Source organism: Epinephelus fuscoguttatus, linkage group LG12 (assembly GCF_011397635.1).
Source record: "Epinephelus fuscoguttatus linkage group LG12, E.fuscoguttatus.final_Chr_v1".
Taxonomy (NCBI): domain Eukaryota; kingdom Metazoa; phylum Chordata; class Actinopteri; order Perciformes; family Serranidae; genus Epinephelus; species Epinephelus fuscoguttatus.
In genome coordinates this window covers 4,425,613-4,442,192 of record NC_064763.1, presented here as the reverse complement: position 1 = coordinate 4,442,192, position 16,580 = coordinate 4,425,613, and the positions used below count along the sequence as shown (strand labels likewise).

At 41.9% G+C, this 16,580-nt stretch overlaps 1 protein-coding gene across 5 annotated transcripts in view; it reads left to right on the top strand.

The window, feature by feature from the left end:
* arhgap32b (Rho GTPase activating protein 32b) overlaps positions 1-11,074 on the top strand; it is a 198,347-nt gene extending 187,273 nt beyond the window's left edge. For all 5 annotated transcript variants that reach the window (XM_049591465.1, XM_049591464.1, XM_049591463.1 and 2 more), the window contains 9 exons: positions 21-103; positions 426-533; positions 1,028-1,173; positions 1,273-1,474; positions 2,928-3,073; positions 3,190-3,264; positions 3,434-4,267; positions 4,594-5,264; positions 8,434-11,074. In XM_049591465.1, coding sequence (XP_049447422.1) covers positions 21-103; positions 426-533; positions 1,028-1,173; positions 1,273-1,474; positions 2,928-3,073; positions 3,190-3,264; positions 3,434-4,267; positions 4,594-5,264; positions 8,434-10,707 — 4,539 coding nt within the window. In that variant the 3' untranslated portion in view covers positions 10,708-11,074. The remainder of the gene's footprint in view (positions 1-20; positions 104-425; positions 534-1,027; positions 1,174-1,272; positions 1,475-2,927; positions 3,074-3,189; positions 3,265-3,433; positions 4,268-4,593; positions 5,265-8,433) is intronic.
* The last annotated feature ends 5,506 nt before the right edge of the window (positions 11,075-16,580 follow it).

Below are 16,580 nucleotides of genomic sequence, written 5' to 3'. Positions count from 1 at the left end.
CCTTTGTTTTCACTCTGAAGGATGCTGTATCAGCAGCAACGGACGAAGAACGACTCATCAAAATCCATGATGTCATCCAGCAGCTTCCTCCACCGCATTACAGGTCAGTGTAGAGGCACACTGCCCCCCTCTGGCAGCCTCGGGAGCTGCCAGATTACAGTTGCACACTCATGTTATGTCTGTTTATGGTAAAATCACAGGTTTTTCTGGTGCCACACTGTTTGGGTGGAATCATTTAACAGGTCCCAGCTGGTCTTTGCGTTGATGATGATGAATTCAATATTCTGTCATTTGTGAAAGCATACAAATGCAAATTTCTACGTGAAATATTGATGCTCCTAAGAAGAAGCTCTATCATGGCCATTAGTCTGCACATCACTAGTGGAAGTCAGTTAAATCTGAATACATGAATATTTGATTCCTAGGACCCTGGAGTTCCTTATGAGACACCTTTCCCGCCTAGCAGCATTCAGCTACATCACCAACATGCACAGCAAGAACTTGGCCATCGTCTGGGCACCTAACCTGCTGAGGTGAGAGGCCATCCTGCTTCAACTAATATTCTTCGCATGCATATTTTTCAAGCTGTCTTGATTGGCTGTTCTACGTTGAGTTACTTTTTTTTTAAGAACAAACATCTCAAGATAAATCTAGTGATCTTCACAGTTTGATGTCTATGTAGTTGAGCTCATGATTTGTTTGTTTTTTGTTTTTTCATGCTACTCACTTTAATGCTTTCTTGAATTAGCCATGTTAATGGGCTATGTGCAGCAGAAAGTACAGTTTTAAAAAGTCATTCTGCCTGAATGGATAGATTTAAGCAGCTGTTTGTGGGAGAGTGCTGATAAAGACAACATCAAATGCAGGAAATGCATCTCAAAATCATTTTACAAAAATTATGCAACTTAAAATCTCACCACTTCAGCATTTTCAGGTGGACTTGTCACAAAGTATGTTTGATTTACTACCTTAAAATGTTGCACGTTTTATGTATTAAACATAATGCTTTACTTTTCACTGTTGTCAGGTCAAAGCAGATTGAATCTGCATGCTTCAGCGGCACAGCGGCCTTCATGGAAGTCCGAATCCAGTCGGTGGTGGTGGAGTTCATCCTCAACCATGTGGATGTTCTCTTCAGCACTAAGCTCAGCTCACTAATACGGGAAGGAGCAGGTACGCACAGGCATCTTAGATAAGACTTGTATTCACATTGTCATTCCACAACCCACTGCTGCCTCTCCGTAAGCAATAAACACCATTCCACATCACCAGGTCACAACTCATTGTCACGGCCCAAGTCCCTGCTGGTTTCATCACCCTCCACTAAACTTCTGAGTCTGGAGGAAGCTCAAGCCAGGACCCAGGCTCAGATCAACTCTCCAGTCACTGAAGACAGCAAGTACATCGAGGTGGGCGAAGGTCCAGCTGCCCTGCAGGGAAAGTTCCACACTGTTATCGAGTTTCCGACTGAGAGGTTTGTTAACTCCTTTTCCTGTTAGGTAATTTAATGACTGTCTTTATAAAGCAAATTACTATAAAATCGCAATTAAGACACAGAAAGAGACATAGATATTTTTCTTACAATGCACACAGGGATAGATAGTAAGGCGTTACAAGTAACACATTGAGTCGAAATATTTTTTTAAGAATGTGTACACTTCAAGTCTTTTTTTTTTAACTGTACTTCTACTCTTTACTCGAGTATATATTTTTTTAGTCAGTGATCTACTTTTTCTTTCACTGCATTTGCCATTTATACCTTTGTTACAACAAGCAAAATCTTGTTTTGCCCTCTATCACTCATGAATACACACCAAATCTGCATCATATACCATATTCAAATAAATGTAATTCAATTTCCTTCAATATAGTAGTAATAAATAACTGTAAATGTTAGGGGGTCATCACTCAGTATATTTGTGGCTTGAGGGTAGAAGCTTATGCATGTGAGACCAAATGCTACTTATTTTAATTTCTTAGCTGCATTGTTAACATCAAAATCAAAACAAAGTCAGTCTGTCTGGGGGAAACCCTGCACTCCCTTGCCACATCTGGCCACGCGTTTTATACCAGAATCAAAAACAGACAACAGTTAGATAATGAAGGGCTTGCTGTGCATCCCAAAAAACCCTGAGTTCTCTGTTTTTAAAAACTCCTCTTCTAACCTCTGCAAGCACACTGAAGTTTTGCACACACTGTTTGTGAAAATGTAGTTAGTTACTGGTACGTTAATTTTTCATGTGTAGTGTTACGATAATGACAACTTTATGTTGTAGCTAGTTGTCTGTTGGCCTTTTAAAATCATTAATCCTCATCAAAAAGGGTAGGATTATGAATTAATTCTAAAAAATTTGCCAACAATTTCTGTTTTTTCTTCTTTTTTTTGAACTGGCCAGACACCCTAAAAATATTAAAATGGAAAGTAGCTTGTACTTTGAGTAATTTATTAACTAGGTATATTTTACTGTTACTTAAGGCCTCTCAAATGGTAATTTTCACTTTTACTTGGGTCATCTTTTACAGGAGTTATTACACGTGTACTTGAGTATAGATTTCCAGTACTCTACACACCACTGAGTGCACATCTGCTGTAGAATTTGTTGCAAAAGACATGCATTTAAATGTCAGTTGGGCTTTGATCATCATATTGGAATGTGTCTCCCCCTGCTGGTTGCTGGTCAAACTGCAGGCACAGTCATTTTTAACCTGCACCATATTACCAGTTTGTCACAGGACCCTAACTGTCTGCAGTGTCAGGTGACACTGGATGCCCTAAACATGGAGATAATGCTGAAAAAGCAGTTTAAAACAGATGCATGTGACTGATCATTTTGTCAAAAGTTGTCATTCAGTTGTGTATTGTGTATGTAAGTTAGTGATATTAACTTTCCCCTGCCTGCTTGCCCACCACCATTTTTTAATCATAGGAAGAGGCCTCCTATTAAATCCAAGAAGTCTCCTGTGGGTAGCTGGCGTTCTTTCTTCAACCTGGGCAAGTCTTCCTCCATGTCCAAGCGCAAGCTGCACCGTAACCCTAGTGAACCTAATGAACTAAAGGCTATGGCTCTGGCCGGTGAGTCCTTCCTCCACGATTGAAATAAAAGTAGTCCAATTTTCACTTTCGGCCGTGCAATGAGAAGAACTTATCTGACCAAAGAAGGCTAAATACTTTTAATTGCTGTGTTTCAGGAGGCAGAGGAGACACTGCAACGTTAAGATCAGCCAAAAGTGAAGAGTCATTGAGCTCCCTGCACAATGTTGAAGGTAATCTTTTACCCAACATAACAGGTGTAATCAGTCAGTGCTGCCCATATCATATTTTTATGTATATGTAAAAACATATTTCAAGTGCTCTTTCCACAGTGCAGACTAAAGTTATACTCAGGGCCAGTTTAAAGAAATAGGTTCTGATTATTTGCTTGTCCTTTCTCAGGAGAGTCCAAGGTGTACCGTCCTAGGCGGCCACGCTCCAGCAGCGACGCCCTGTCAGCTTCTTTTAATGGCGAGCTGCTGGACAGCCGGCAGCACTGCAACTCCTATGACAACCTGGGTGCCACAGAAGACAGCGACGGAGACGACGGGCCCATCTGTGTGCCTGCCCTCATATCACCTCCCCGCTCAGCAGGTGAAGATGTGGACCTCAGCCCGCCAGACATTGGCATGGCCTCCTTGGACTTTGACCCCATGTCTTTCCAGTGCAGTCTCCCCGACACCTCCTACTCCTTTCCCCTAGATGACTCACCTGCCGGGGCTGAGGGTTCCACGTTAAAGAGGAGTCCGGGCAGTGTCTGTGGCGAGACCAATGGCTCTAACCTCATCTCTACCACTATCCTGGGTAGCTTGATGTCGCCCGTGTTGTCCACAGACTTGAGTGTGGCTGCTGGAGAGAAGGTGGAAAGCAAGAAACTGACCACTTCCTATTCTTACACTGATAAACCCACACAGGCTGTGTCGCCTATTAAATGTGGAAAAACCACTAGTTTGACCCCATTTGCAACTTCAGAGCTTTTCTCTACAGAGACGCCTGACCAGAACACAGCGGGACAGGTTGTGTCTCCACAACCGTTATCTCCTCCTTCAATAGCCAAGGACTCTCCACCCCTGATGGGCAGTGTGCTGTTGCGGGCAGCTGAGCCATCGCTAAGTGAAGCTTTCCAAATGGAGCTGCACTCTAAACTGGCAGCCTTTGACAGTGTGGACAGTCGAGAGCTGAAGGGAGAGGACAGCATACAGCAGGCGCCAGCTGCAAGCAGCCAGGAGCATCAAGGTAGGGAGCAGAGAATGACTTCATTTAAGTGTTGTTTTTGGTTCTTTCTGTCTTGTCACTATTTTGTTTCCATAATGCAGATTACAAATAAGTCATGCTATTAATTCTACGAATGCTTTTTTTCTAGGTTTAGTTTGCATGGATTTCATTTTCAGTAAATCTTTTCATATGATGCCCAAGCAGCACGCTTAACTTTTCCCTTGCTTCCCAGTTTTGAAGCACCTTAAAACCAGCCTACCTTCTCTCAGTTCTTTTTGTTCATCTACTGCTCTCTTGCTTATACGTACTTCAGCTATAGATCCCTTGTATTTTTGTGTCCTCGCTAGGAGTCGTAGCTCCGGATTCTTCACCCCAGGACCTCACCCCTCGTTCCCTCAGCTCTTCAGCTCCCACTACTGCTCCTCCTCCTCCTCCTCCTAAAAATGCTGCCCGCATGTTGGCCCTGGCTCTTGCTGAGTCTGCTCAGCAGGTCTCCATTCAGTCTCAGTCCAGGTCCTCTGAGCCCCCAACACCTGTGTCCCCTCTGCAGCCACAGGAGGCCTCACACTTCCAGGACTTGCCACATCCACTGGTCCAACATTTCCAGCTGCCATCTGAGGAAGGGGCAGGGAGAGGAAGTTCCCCACCACCAAACAGTACTGCTCCAAATGTCACCCCAGCCTCATCTTATACCTCTGCTTCCAGTCCTATAATCAAACAGCAGCCTCTAGAGTTAACCAGCACTATTACCAAGCCATCAGACAGTACCAAGTCCTCTATAACTCCACCTGGAACACAGCCAGAAACAGACCCCACACCACCAGACACTCCTTTTTACAAGTGTGCCCCTCACTCCAGTTCAACCAGCTTGACTTCCCCAATAAGGAAAAGTCCAGAGAGGCAGAAGCCTGTCACGGGACACGTTCCAGGCTGCACCAGCTCAACTAATACAAGTCCAGCGACCTTGCCCAGTGGCAGCTGCAAAGATAATGGAGTTTTAACACAGCCTGTTCCTGAAGTGAGTATCATGTCACTTTTGGTACTTCCAGATTATTATTCAGTCCTTCTAGGATTTCGCTGGCTGTTTTTTGGTTTGTTGCAGCTTAAAATGCCTGATTTCACAGCAGCTTTTCTAAAACTTGCAGACATGTTGCAGCATTTACAGGCTTTTTTTGTTGTTGTTGCAATAAAATTGCAGTGAAAATTGTAAAAATAGTTGCAATGCTGTCTGAGATTAGGAGTTTTTATCATGAACTTTCAGTGTTTGCCACAGAATTAGCTGCTCTCTTCCTGTTCTCTCTGCGTGGTTAGCACGAGCTAACACGGCATAATGTGATCTCATCACTACTTATCATATTTTACCGCTTGGACAGAAGCCTTGCAGCAACGGTTAACATCCGACACCGAGCTGTTGGTGCTGACACACCAGGCTGATGGTCAGCTGTCGGCCAATGTCGGGCCGTCGGTGAGCGTCTGTCACCCTAGTTTTTGCGGTGTGTCCCGCACTAGTCGGACCCCTGTCAGCGGCTTTTCGACCGATTGAGCATGTTGAATCAGCGGCGGAGCTTGTCAGTGAGAGAGATTACTCTGATTGGCTGTTCAAGTTTTATTTCCTCACCCCTGTAGCAAGTGAATCTGCCTGTAGTGAAACCGGGTCTAACCGGTGCTTCCTCCTCAGGCTCCACTTCACTCAGCTGCCCGACAGACTCCGGTCATGCTGCCGTTAATGCTCCGCTAGCCTCCCAGCTAGCCCCGGCTCTCCGTTTGGATCCGACCGGAGCACCGAGCCCCGGTTTGTTATTCAGGTTAAAGTGGGAAGAAGCAGCGGGTTAGTCGGGCAGCTGAGTGAAGTGGAGCCTGCGGAGGAAACACTGGGACCGTCTGGATGTAATAGTCCGTGGAGGTGCTGCGGTGCTCGGCTGCACAGATAGGAAACCCCTCAGCTGACAGGATGCACCACACTCTCTTTGAAAAACTTTTTCTTCTTCTTCTTTTTGGTTTATAACAGCGGTAGGCAACCGCTACTTTGTTTATCTCATGTATTCCTCGGACTTCCGGTTTCCCTTTTTGAGTTATTTCCTCATGCAGGCGCAGAATGTACATGCTAGTTGGCCGTCGGATGTAGTCTTTGTAGTGTGTTCAAATGCAACTGACACAGGGTGACGTGAGGTGATGTGAGATGACGCAACAGTTGGCTTTCGTCGCCGCTAGTTCTTTGATGTTGGTTTGGTGTGTCAGCACCTTTAATCTCATAGTGACAGCAAAACAGCCGACTCTGTCATAAAACTTGTGAATAACCATGGGGTAACATTAGCTTTGTGATGCTAACAGTTAGCCCTGTCACTGTGTGCGTGTGTGCCTGCATGCGTGCGTGCGTGCGTGACTCTAGGCACAGAGCTCTGGTCCTGCAGAAAGAGAGAGGAGCTGAGCACATCAATACCCGACACGCAGCTCTCCAGTGAAATGAAGTTTCATCCATTTTAAATAGTCAAATTTGCAGTAAAGTTGTGGTGAATGGATAAAATTGCAAGGTCACGCAGAATTCACTGAAATTGGCTGAATTTGCATTAATTGTTGCGATCACATCATCCTGGAGGGACTGGTAAAGGGTCATTATATTGTGATATTAAGCTGCAGTAAAGGTGGGGAAAAATGCAGCACAATATTATGATTATTTGTGTGGTAATATTATATTGTATTGATACACTGAAACTAAGTACCTTTTTTTATTACATAAATTATTAAAATTGCAAATACAAATTAAACTTTTGGCAGCCAGCTAGAATCAGTGGTGTTTTTAGTCAACTTGATACATTTTGCTGCAATAAAAAATGATTGAAGTGAGTTAAACAGACTAACTACTTGACAAAGTTTTTCTTACATAATACATAATTTGAAGTTAAAAAAGTTAATAAATCACAATATATCTGCATATGTTATTGCTAAAAAAATCACAATAATATTGTATCATGACTTATGTATCTTGATAATGTCAAATCGGGGGGCCTCTGGTGATTCCCACCCCTGAGCTGTGGTAACCATGATCCAAATTAATTAATAATTCATATGCAGCACAACGTGAGCGAGTAGCGGTAAAGACAAACTCAACATTTTGAGAAGTGTGCTTATTTGTGTTCTTGCCAAGAGTTAAAGAAGAGGACCGATACCACTGTCATCCATGTCCATCCAAGTTATAGCCAGCAGACAGTTAGCTTAGCTTAGCATAAAGACCAGAAACATGGTGAAACAGCTAGCTGGGCTACACTATAGTGTGTGAGATGCAAAATGTTTGTGGCATAGAGTAAAAACACCAAATGTGTTGATACATTTGCCAAGGGGGTTGTCAGATGAGTAGTTTATTTAATGCTATTCTGGGTGGGAATCACCAGAGGCTTCATGATAAGATATCATCAGGATACTTTAGTCACAGTACAATACTATTACAAATTAAACCATGTTGTGATATGCTTAGTGTTGCAATAAAACATATTACAATATTTTGTGATTTATTACCTGTTTTCAACAGCAAATTATGTCCCCAAAGGAAAATTTTGTCAACATCTGTATTATCTAATAAGATAAAGTTTCTGCGTGTTCATCTCACTTCTTTTTTTTTTTTGGCAACAAAATGTATGTAGTGGACTAAAAAGCAACTGATTATGTTATTCCAGTAGGCTACACAAAGTTTATTTTGTATTTGTAATATTAATAAATTATATAATTAAAAAAATCCAATACTTGGCAATTTGTGACGATACGATATTGCCACACAAAAATATCACAATACTATGCTGTTTTGATTTTTTCCCCCCACCCCTAGATGCTATGATATTCTACTTGGATTATTTTGGTAGTATTTTGGCCTGCCTAGATAATATTTAATTGTAGTGCTTGCTATTAGTTTAACTAGTGTTTTTAATATGTTATATTTTATAGGTTTAAGTCGTGTTAAGTTGTAAGAGCTTGTCAATATTCACTGTGTTCTGGTATTTTAAAGCCAAATATGCCTACAACATGAGAAACCACTACCAGTAGGAAAAAGAGGAATGTTTGAAATAACCAGTGACCAGGCTTGTGACACTGCACAGCATGATATGATAACCTTTTGTCCCAAACAGCAATGCTCAAATTGTTTTTGCAAACTTTCCTTAGTAAGTAAGGGTCTGTTTTGTTGTTTTTTGTCTCAGGTTAAACCAGAGGAGACTGTACCACCCCCAGTCCTTCCAAAACCATTAGAACAGCCGCCTCCAACAACTCAAAAGCCCAAGAAGCAGGCTGTCTCACTGCCCCAGCACCAAACACAAACTCAGCAGCAGAGCCTAGCTCAGATACAGCCTCATCTTCCAACACAGCCTATGACACAGCCTCATCTACAGTCTCATCTGCCATCACAGCCTCACACACAATCTCAGACACAGGTCCAACCTCAAACCCAACCTCAGCTCCCCCTAAAGGCCAGCGCAAGAGTGGCCCCCACCTCTGCTGAGCCTGTTGAGAAGCCTTGGGAGGCCATAAAGCCTGTACAGCCTTGTACAGAGTCTGAAAAGTACCATGACGTGTACGGACCCACACCTCCTGCACCTCCTGTCCGCACCATAGAGAGCAAATTGGCCACAGCAGCACTCAGCCAAAGTGAAGCCTCCTACCATATCCTCGGTGAGGGCCCTTTGCCTGGCCATTTGGAGGATGCTCTGCCTCACCATCCTCCTTCTCCTCGTAAATCTTCCACGCACCCGCCAGCCTACCTGTACCACGCTAAAGGAGAACCAGTTTTAATTGAACCTCCAGGAGCTGCATACTACCACCAGAGGTCTATTCCCCTAGGCCCACAGTCCATTCCACACCACTTCCGACCAGACAGTGTCCCCCCACACCTCTCTTATGTATCCAAATCTGAGCCTCAGATACCTTATAGTGCCCGACTAGACAACAGATACAGCACTTTAGGCCCCAGGTCCTACCACCACTCTATGAAGTCCAGAGGAAACCCTCGCAGTGTGTATGTGTCTCCAGGGCCAGGGCATCAGGGTTATAGCCATGACAGACCCCAAGGCTATCCCACCATCCGCAGAGTGCACTCACTCCATGTACCTTCCACTATCCGTTCAGTGCCCATCCAAAGGACTGAAGTTCCTCCAGATGATGATATGTTCTTCTACCATCGGCCCGTGTATCAGTGCAAAGCCTACCAGCAGCCCCCGCAGCAGTCTTCACAAGCTGACTACCATGTCACCCAGCTGCAGCCTTACTTTGAGAATGGACGGGTTCAGTATCGTTACAGTCCGTACTCTGGTTCCGGCCCTTTGGAAGCACCTTACTATGACATTGACCCTTACGGCACCATCCGAGTCCGGCACTTCCACTCACATGGCAGCCGAGATCTGGGAACCGCTGCTGGCCGACCGGGTGGAAAGGCAACTGGGTACCACTACCTTGCTCGCCTTCCACCTGGGAAGGAGCACAGCTTTGTGAGCAGGGACATGCCACCCAGTCATGGGACCAAGGAGGCTGCTGCTTACCTCGCGTGGGACCCCGAGGAGTCAGAAAGGCTCCGCATGCACTCCATCCGCAGGGAGAGCAGAGCCAGACAGAAGATTAAAGGCCCTGTCCTCTCTCAGTATGACAATGTCGGCTTGTTTGCACCAGCAGATATATCAGGTTATGAAACCCTGCACCTGCGCAGCAAATCTGACCCAGGTAAAGCTGTGCTGGTTTCAGCCGAAAGCAAGGATGGGCGCTACCTTCCCAGACACATGGTGTCAGACCCTGATGTCCTTGTGTACATGGAGACTGACAAGCATGTCCAGGGCAGCACAGCGGGTGACAAGTCAGATGGGCTCACCAAGCAAAGCAGTTCCAAGAAATACCAATCCTCTCACTCCCTTCCAGCTTCTCTGAGCCACAGTCTGTCCCATCAGCAGGAGAGCGGCCGACACGAGGCCAAGTATGAGACTGGAGACGACAAGCTGGGTGGAGATGGCAGCAGGTCAAAACACTGGCAGCAGGAATATCCCAACAAGAGGAACTTCCAACCACGGTACGAGTGCCCTGATTCTGACCTCCACCAGAGTAAAGGGAAAACATCAAGCAGCTACCATAGTACAGACGACCAGCCATCAGCCCCCAGGGAACAACACTCCCGCTCCAAACCGGAGCGATCACACAGCATCCGAGAGCAGCAGCACTACAGCCAGGGAAACCCTGAACTGGACAGAGATTACTCATATCAGAAACACACCACTAAAACAGTGCAGTCCCACTATGATAACTTGGACGATTATCACCCAGTACCTCAGCCTCAGGCCCCTGTTCAAAAACGTGGAGGCTCTGGCTCCTATCCGGCTCCAGGATTCACAGTGAGCCACAACAACAGAGCATACTCCACAGCACTGGGCCAGGGAGCCTTCATCCAGACTGACCTGGCCATACAGAGGCCAGAGACAGAGATCCGTACAGAATGAAGCATTTAGAGGAGAAAATGTGTGGAATTCTCTTTAGTTGTGTAGAAGAAAGACTCTATTGAACTACGGTTGCAGCCTCTGCAGGACAGTGGACTGTTCTATCACCAATATTTTTGCTCCTCTGTATTTTTAATGAATTGTAAAGAAAATTGTAAGACTTTTTACAGAAAGTCCTGAATGTACCTGAAATTATTGTCCAAGAGGTCATATTATTGTGATTGATTGAGACAGTAGCCAGTCATAAATGTATATGATATGATAGATGTAAGGTACTTTAAACAGGAATACAAAAATGTTAAAAAAAAATCTCTCTCTCTCTCTAAATATATATATATATATATATATATATATATATATATATACACACACACACATATATATACATATATATACATATATATATATATATATATATATATATATATATATATATATATACATATATATATATATATTTATATTTATATATGAGTAGAATAACTAGAAAAAGGGATTTTAGTTGTATTTTGTTTTTGTTTTGTTTTTTCTTAGGTGTGGCGCTGGGTATAAGCATCAACTGGGATTACGGTTTGCATTTTAGAAATGCATGCACTCTATCTCTTACAGAACAGTTCTGTGTACTTCACTATCCATTGCGTTCTTTTTGGATGTTACAGCACAAGTTATTGAAGGAGGACAGATGTAGGTCATCGTGCCCTCCCTCTGCTAATATGTACACAAGTAGGCGGTACGGCAGTTTGTCCGTGTTTGTCTTGAGGAACCCGACTGGGTGTGAGGTTTGATAGAGAGCTGCAGTGGGTTACTTTGAGTGAAGATAATGGTTGTCAATGTCTTATTTTCTGTGTGACTGTGCCATTTTTATGTAACTTTGCTATAAACAGATTTCATTGACTCCTAATGGAATGTTTTGTTTGTTCTTCATTGGAAGAGGGACCAAATGACTTGGCGCAGTTGTTGCACATACAGGATAAAGAGGGGAAGATGGATGAATGCCTGTTGTACCTGCAAATGTGTAAGCAGATGTGTAAGAGGTTATTTTTATTTCCTTTTTTTCCACCACATTCACGTACTTTTGTGAACTGAACTAACTGAATAAAGCTGAAAACAATGTCCTCTCAAACAACGTGGTGAAGAACATGAAGAACATCTGCTTTGTGGAAAAAACAACTTGATGATGAGCCTTAAATTTTGTTCCAACAGAACATATTTTGTTTACCATTGTCATAATGCAAAACATTGTGATATCTAGATTTAAGATCACTTTTGATGATTCTAGACAGTTCAGGGTTGACAGCTGACCTACTGGGGGTATTTAGTTTTGTATCGCCTCACTGGTTTGGAATTTAAAACTATGAGGGAGGGATTTTTTTTTTAATATCTGGGTCCATTTATTTTCAGGCTGGAAATCGATGTATAGTACATTCACCTGGTATTATACTACATGCCTTTTTGGTTTACCATGATGTATGAATTACAATATGTTTCAAATATGTTTAAATCCAGGTTGTACTCTGTAACTGTTTGTCTTCTCTATCGCTTGCAGGTTTTGCTCCTCTTGCCTTATCTAAAACCTTTTCAGATGGGGAATTGAAGTAAGGCACTGTGTACTTGAATGTGAAACCACTCTTGTCTCAAACTAGAGGTATCTACAGTTAGATATGAAATAAATAAAACTGTTCAGGAATAGCTAAAATCCATGTCTTTTAATATGTGCATTATCTTACAATACACTTCTGCTTGGCTCAGTCTGACAATTCCTGGAGGAGGGACAAAATTAATCTAGTTTAGGAGACAGGAGCACAAAACATCATGAGTAGCCATCTAATTATACACTGAAGGTATAACATAATGGCTGTGTGTGCAATCTGTTACAGTCGGCTGTAAAGGAAGCATAAAAGTAACTGTCTTGCTGAGTCAAAAATATTTATCATAAATCATTTCTGAGTAGACACAGTAGACTGACATGCTGCTTTTAGAAAATACAAGTGTTCAGTGTATTAACTAAAGGTACCTTGTGGAGTTTTTACCCTTTAGAAGCACTGTGGAGCTTTTCCTCTATGAGTGGGTCCCTGTTTTGTTTGTCTCATGCACACGAGTTTTGCAAATGTTTTAAGGTAGGAAATGCACATTTGATAAACCTCCAGGATTCACACAATGCGGCTGACAGTGTTTGTTGAAAACTCTACTGGGCACCATAAAAGATCCTCTAATCAAACTGCATGTTTTAAATAACACTGAAAACATCTCTCTGTGTAGAAATAAGGATTACCAATCCTGAACTCAAACAGCTTCCATGAACCATTTCAATCAGGATTCCATCCTAAACACAGCAGTGAAACAGCCCTCTTCAGAATCACAAATAACTCTATGCTTTCCTCAGACTTTGGCCTCAGGATGACCTTTGACACTGTGTACCACACCATTCCTCTCACATGATTAAAAATACTGTTAGCTTTACTGGTACTGCACCTCACCTGGTTCACATCCTACCTCTTAGTCAACTGCAGTAAATCTGAAATGATAATTATTGGACCCAACTCCATTGCCCCCCCAACCAGGCCATTCATTGCTGCAGAAATTCATTAATGCTTTCATTTATCATTCAATGTATCAGTTGTTATGTACTGTTATTGTTATGCATTGAATATGATACGAAATATATCCATAAAATACAGTATGTCACTTAGTCAGGGGTTGTCAATTTACTCAATGACAGAAAAGGGGTTCCTTAAGGAGAAAGGTTGGGAACCACTGCTCTATGGCAACACTACTCTCAATAAACATCAGTATGTACAAAACTCTGCTCACCATGACTTCCACTGGCCCCCAAATTCCAAAACATCCATCTGCCTATGAGGCCCTAACAACTTGTCTTCCTGCTGATCTCCTACAGAAGTCACCTCTTCTGACTTACTGACCTCACATAACCCCTTCTTCCTTCTTCCTTTAGTTCTTTCTTTCTTCTGTTGCAGAAAAATATCTGCAAGCACAGATGGTACTACAGTGTGAATACAGCATTAAGACCCAAGACAAGAGCTACCATGTCTCAGCGGCATGGCCCTAAATGATGCCCGTTTGAGTACACACCCTGCTGAGGTATCCTTGAGTAGGACACTGAATTCTTACCTGCACCAGGGCTGCTGACTTTGACCTACCTGTGAGGAAAGAAAGAAGAAACTCTATGGAAATAAATAAAATGTTTATGACTTCATTTTACTGCATTTGATAGAATTCTTGGATTATTTTATCATTGACATCCAGTTGTGCTGAAGGTGTTGAGGGATGGAGGAGCTGTTTAACTTAATAGATAATGTATGTATATTTTATAATGTATGATAGTCTAATATTTGGTGGGAAATAATTTAACTTGTGCACATGCCTCAGACAAACCTGCTGCAAACATAATTGGTCCCGACAGTTCACACCTGTTAGCCTGCAGGTTGAATCCTTACAGCCCTGTGTTGTCATGTGATGATGTGAGCATTAGCACATGATCAAACAGGGTTCTTCATGTATTTTCAAAGAGAGAAGTTAAATTATGACTCTTGACTAATGAGGCCAATAGGAGACACTGCAAATGAGTTAACTGCTCCAGGGCGAAACATCCATCAAAACATGCAGGTTGTTTATCAAAGTTTTTCAACATTAGTGCTGAGCTTGGCATAACCTTCATGTCAGAATCTGATTACAGCAATCTCATCCACATCAACTGAAACGTGCAGAAGTTGTGATACCATCAGGCCTGAACTCTACATATACTTGCTGTCTCTACTGTTATATATCATGGCCAATAAGGTGATCAGGGACTCCACTCCACTTATTAGAACTTGTGATACTGAGCAATACATCAAAAGCTCCAGCAATGATGTAGCTATACAGTTTTCATCTTTACACTTCTATAGACTGAAGCATAGCCTTCTACTTAGTTTTCAACACAAATGTATTCATTTTATCTTCGTTACTTAAATGAGTTAGTTATACTGATATATTTACATGACTACAGACACAAATTTTAATCCAGAGATAGTAAAACAGAATTTTAGCATATAGCCTTAAAATATTTTTAAGAGTATAACATTCATTTAATTTTTTTATTTAAACTAAATGTATTTTTTTACTTTTTGTTTTTTTTACAAAAAAAAGAAAAAAAAAAGAAAAATAATAATAAATAAATAAGAGAAAGAGAAAAAAAGAAAAAAAAGAGAGAAATAAATAAATAAATAATAAACAGCAACCAGGGGAAAAGAGACTGTTTGGGGTGTGTAGATGGAGTGTAAAACTGCAACAATGCAAAGTCCAGGTCATAGTTCTTGTTGTAGTTGTGATTAATTGATTGTAGGAGTCAGTTATATTGTGAAGTGCATGGTAACTAAACACAGAAATAAGGAAAGAAAAGACCATAAAAAAACAAAATAAGAAAAAAAAAGACATATATTGTACTGTAAATAAGTGCGATCAAACCTCTGCCAGCCAAGCCAATACTTTTATCAAACAGCATGTAGAAAGCCACATTTCATTCTGCTCTGTCCGCCGTCTCTCATTCACCGCTATTATGATTTACGATCACTGTCGACACAAGCACATCGTGCTCGCGGTGCTAACCGCAAACTGTTAAAGACAAACTAAAATGAAAGCTGTCTGTATGTAGGCTAACACTTTATCTTAAATTGTTCGAGCTCGTTTTATCGTTCTCCCCTTTTCTTTTCTATGTCTCCTCGGACAACACCTTCACCTTCTTCCTTTTCTTTGTCGCTTCAGCCATGACAACCACGTCTAACTTTGTTCACCTCGGTTCGGCTACGCTACTCTAAAGAGAGGAGGGGGATATGACGTATGCCGTAAAGCAGGCAAATTTTGTAGTCATTTTTGTGTCTGGGTTCCTACCCGAACCCCGAAACTGCATAGTGCCAGTGCAAGTGAAACAGACGCTCTCAAGCAATGATGGAGGTGTCATCCAACCTATTGTGAATTGATGTAGCATCACAAGGATCTTGGATATATATTTTGAGGGCTCAAAAACTACATTGTGTTACTTTAACAATAAAATGTATTTTAGCCACCTAAACAAATTCCCACCTAAAAATATCAATATCAGTTTAAGTGTACATTATATTGTAATTTCACTGCTTTACCTTGATGTCAGACAGTGATTTGAAGAGAAAATAATGCCATTAGATTGCTCTCTTCAAAGCCAGACTCCATTGAGAAGAACAGTAATTTAACACAGCTGAACACAGGAGCTGCTGGTCTACCACTGCCTCAATCACTTAGTTTGTTTGTGTTATTGATTGATTCTGGTGTTTAAAAGGGTTAATTTAGATTCATGAAATTCACACAACACTCACTAACCAAAGAAAGCAGCAGTAGATCAGCAGCTCCCGAGTTAAGTGAGCTAAAATTACCATTTCACTCAATAGTCTGGTGGTTTTGATGAGAGCATAGATGGGGCACGTTAAGTTACTTTGCAGTACTTCCAAATATAGGCTTTTGTATTGTCTTTATCTCTCTTTTTTTATTATTAGGCTTTTGATAATTCTGTTTCTTTTGCCTTGATCCTGAGCATTTTGACTTTTTTTCCTAGAGCATATGTTCATAAATTATGTCCGATTTCTTAACATTTATTTCGGTTCCCCCTTTTGCTCTGTATTTTGTATAGCACAATAAAAGGTTAGGTAAAAAATAAATCAATAGTTAAAAAACACTACAACAGTTTTGCCAAATAGAAAATATTAACCACATTACGGGTGTTACTTTTTTAATATTATGGTAATGTCATATTGTATTCAAAACTGACAACGCTTAAAACCCAAAGTTGCAGTGAAGGAAATGAAGTTACACTGTTTACAAATGTTGGCAGTTGCATTATGGGAGAC